The following is a 3,496-nucleotide window of genomic DNA, read 5'->3' on the forward strand; positions in this document are numbered from 1 at the left end:
AAAATAACCGTTAGAGCCTGGATTGTGACACGGAATGAACGCATTCGTGAATCTAGAAAGGGCTTTCTCATTTTGCCTACTATATTCCTTCAGATCAAAGTTCTCCTTCTGAATGTTTTAGTAATTTTTTTTGGTGGTTTATTTATCTGTTTTATTAAATCTTTTACTTTATCTGTTGGGTTGAATGTAAATCAGTTCATTTTAAGTTTGCTTTCCTTTTTCCATTTGAAGCTCTTCTGTCAGGTTCATTTCATCAGTTGGATTCTGAATCACAATCAGGAAATAGTCTTTATCTGGTGCAACCATAATTTCATTTTTCTTTGAGCGAATTTGAAGAAAGGTGAGGTCATTCTGGGGGTCAATTTCTCGCACGGTGCTGCGTGCCTTCAAGATGAAGTTGTGCATGAGGTTGGCGTACTGTGTGGTAGTGGAGTTGTCCATGGTGCTCTTGATGGGAATGCCTTCCGTGTTCACCACAATGATCCCCTGCACGCCCTTCTGGCTCTGAAGCCGCTTCAGGGTTTCTTCCACCTCTGCCATCTCGACAGATCGGATATCTCCGCATCGCTGGCACTCAGTACAGTCCCAGTCGCCTTTTACTTTTAAAGTAAATGTATCCTACTAGGTAAGGAGCCCTAGTAGTGTCGTAGATTACCAGCTGGTTGCTAACTGAAAGTCATTAGTTTGAATTTACCAGTCAGTGTTCAGGAGAAGATGAGGTTTCTACTTCTGTAAATATTTACAGCCTCAGAAACCCTCTACAGGATCCCTATGAGTCAGAACCAACTTCGTGGCATCCAACCCCCACCAATAACCATCATATCATATGCATCGCTCTGTACCTTGCATTTGGTTTTCTCCACATCCTCCTGATAGCAGGGGATGTGGTCAGTTCCTACTCTCTCCAGGCCCACAACTAGTGGCAGCCGCTCTGCACAACCACTGTTCTGCCTGGAGCTCGGTGCCAGGCATACCACCTCCATGTCTGGGGCTCATGAACTATGCCACACAGAAAACTGCGTTCACATTTCCAGTCTCTATCACATTCACTAGGAGACAGGTGGTCTCCTGAGAATACACCATCACACAATCATCAACTAGATATAAATACAACAACACACAATGTCTCCGAGAAAACAGACAATTTCAGTGAAAGCGAAGAACTAGGACAAAGTGCCTCAAACAAGTGGTCAAAATACAGAGCCAGAAAATACAATATCAGGAATGTTATTGGAACTGCTTAAGTTACTTACAAAGGAGAACTCATAAGACTAAGCTCTGATTTTTCAGCAGAAACCATAAGAAAACAACATGATGATGTGTATACAACTCCAAAATAAAAAACTGTCAACCAAGAATTATATACCCACCAAAATTGTCTGTTAAATATAATGGAAAAATTAGGAAAATTTCAGATAAACCAAAATTAAAAGAATTTGTGAAAACCAGATAAACCTTATAAAAAATACTAAAAGGAAGCTCTTTGGACAGAGAACCAACAACAGTAGACAACAACCTGAGATTAATATACATGACAGCATCATCTAGAACCCAACATAGATATGAAAATGTCCAAGGTAAAACAAACCTACAAAACTGAAAATAGGGGGTAAAGCAGCAAGATGGTGGACTAGGCAGAAAGGCTGCACAACCCTTTACAACAGAGATCCAGAAAACCAGAAGAAAGACATGCAGATGATAGTCCTGGAACCCTAAACTTCAGATGAATTGGGAGAAAGAAGTGGATTGAATGCTTACGAGAAGAAAAAGCTGAGTAGACGCGGCAGAAGAAGGAGACAGTCTAGTGTACTAGAACCAGCTGAGCAGACATAGCACAGTCATCTGACATTTGTGTTTCATCTGCAGAGCCAGCCCTGATTAGCCCTGGACTCTGCTAGTGTAGTGGTTTTGAGTTGGGCTGCTAATCTCACTGTCAGTAGTTGGAGACTCCCAGTGGTTCTGGAGGAGAAAGATTAGGCTTTCTGCTCCCGTCAAAGATTTATAGCCTTGGAAACCCTGCGCAGGATCACTGTGAGTTGGAATTGACTCCATGGCACATAACTACCATCAGCCGTCACTAGAAGAAGCTGAACAGGTGGGTGAGACAGGGGGAGGAGGGTTTTGGTGGTGGTGGTGGTATGCCGTTGAGTTGGCTTTGACTCAAAGTGATCCTGTATAGGGTTTCTGAGGCTGTAAGTCTTTGTGGGAGTAGAAAGCTTCATCTTTCTCCCAAAGAGAGACTGGTAGAGTCTAACTGTTGACCTTGTGGTTAGCAGCCTAGTTTATAATCCACTATGTTACCAGGGCTCCGGCTAGTGGGTAGACACATGTTAACTCAGGTGATGGGTAGAACAACATACAGGAAGAGGGAGATAAGCAGAAGAATGATGAAGACAGGTGAAGACACAGGGAGGTATGCAAGGGCTAAGGGGATAGAGGTTAATAATAGTGTTATATACACAACCTTAGAACAACAGTGTTCTGTGGGTAGATACATGGACAGATACACAGACTGAGTGGTTATGGGAGGAAGGGTTTGACAGGGTAGTTGTACATGGGTATTTACCTTTGCTGCAAACACACCCATGAATGTGGTGGAGCAAACAGCGCACAAAATAATGAAAGCTTCTTAGATATCATCAAACATCTTAAAGCAATGAGTTGTGGGGATTGGGGGCTCAGGACCGTAGTCTCAGGGGACACCATGATCAACTAACATACATAATCCACAAAGACAATGTTCTACAGCCTACTTTGGTGAATGTCATCTGGGATTGTAAAAGCTCACGAGCAGCCATCTATTAGTCTCTCCATGTGTGGAAGAAAGACGAGTGATGAGAATCGAAGATGCTTGGAGTCAATGAGTCCAGTGGACTAATGGAACATGTGAACATCAGTCTACATGACTCTGAGATCAGAAACACTATATGGTGCCCGGCTGCCATTACCAATTGCTCTAAAAGGGATCATATTAGAAGGTAGTGGATAGAGTGGGGGGAAATGTGGCCTAAAACTCAAAAAAAAAAAAAAAAAAAAAAATTTTTTTAAAGACTGGTTTCAATGGTCAAAAAGAGACTGGAGGAACCAGAGATTATGACCCTTGACCACCCTTCAGGTCTGGTAAGGGTAACCCAATTTTTAGTCAAGTAGTAGCTAGGTGTGGCACCACAAGATACAAAAAGAGGGAGATAGCCTCAAAGCCCATCTGTAGGGTTGGGCTAGGGCTAGGAGTAAGGCCTGGCCTAGTTTTAGGATTACCTTTAGTTTATTTATTTATGTTACTTTTCTTGAACTCTAATTATTTCCTGGTCATTTGGAAGCTCTGTACCTACATTATTCCTTTTTACCCCATCTTTTTACCGTATGGGATTTTTCTTGTTGTTGCAAACTGGTATCTCCATTTCCCTATTTGCACTATTTTGTTTTGTATTTTTCACTTCTTATTGTGAATTGAGTGAAACTTTACAGACTAGGTCATGAGTTTTACAATCAGCAA

The 3,496-nt window shown here is 41.9% G+C and overlaps 1 protein-coding gene across 1 annotated transcript; it reads right to left on the reverse strand.

Annotated features, from left to right (window-relative positions):
- Positions 1–201: 201 nt before the first annotated feature.
- On the reverse strand, positions 202–572 carry LOC102820150 (dynein light chain roadblock-type 1-like). The gene has a single exon (XM_006867234.1). It carries the CDS (start codon positions 538–540, stop codon positions 202–204), a length of 339 nt encoding a protein of 112 aa, XP_006867296.1. The 5' UTR covers positions 541–572.
- Between the last annotated feature and the right edge of the window lie 2,924 nt (positions 573–3,496).

The sequence above is a fragment of the Chrysochloris asiatica genome, unplaced genomic scaffold, assembly GCF_000296735.1.
Source record: "Chrysochloris asiatica unplaced genomic scaffold, ChrAsi1.0 scaffold00102, whole genome shotgun sequence".
NCBI lineage: Eukaryota > Metazoa > Chordata > Mammalia > Afrosoricida > Chrysochloridae > Chrysochloris > Chrysochloris asiatica.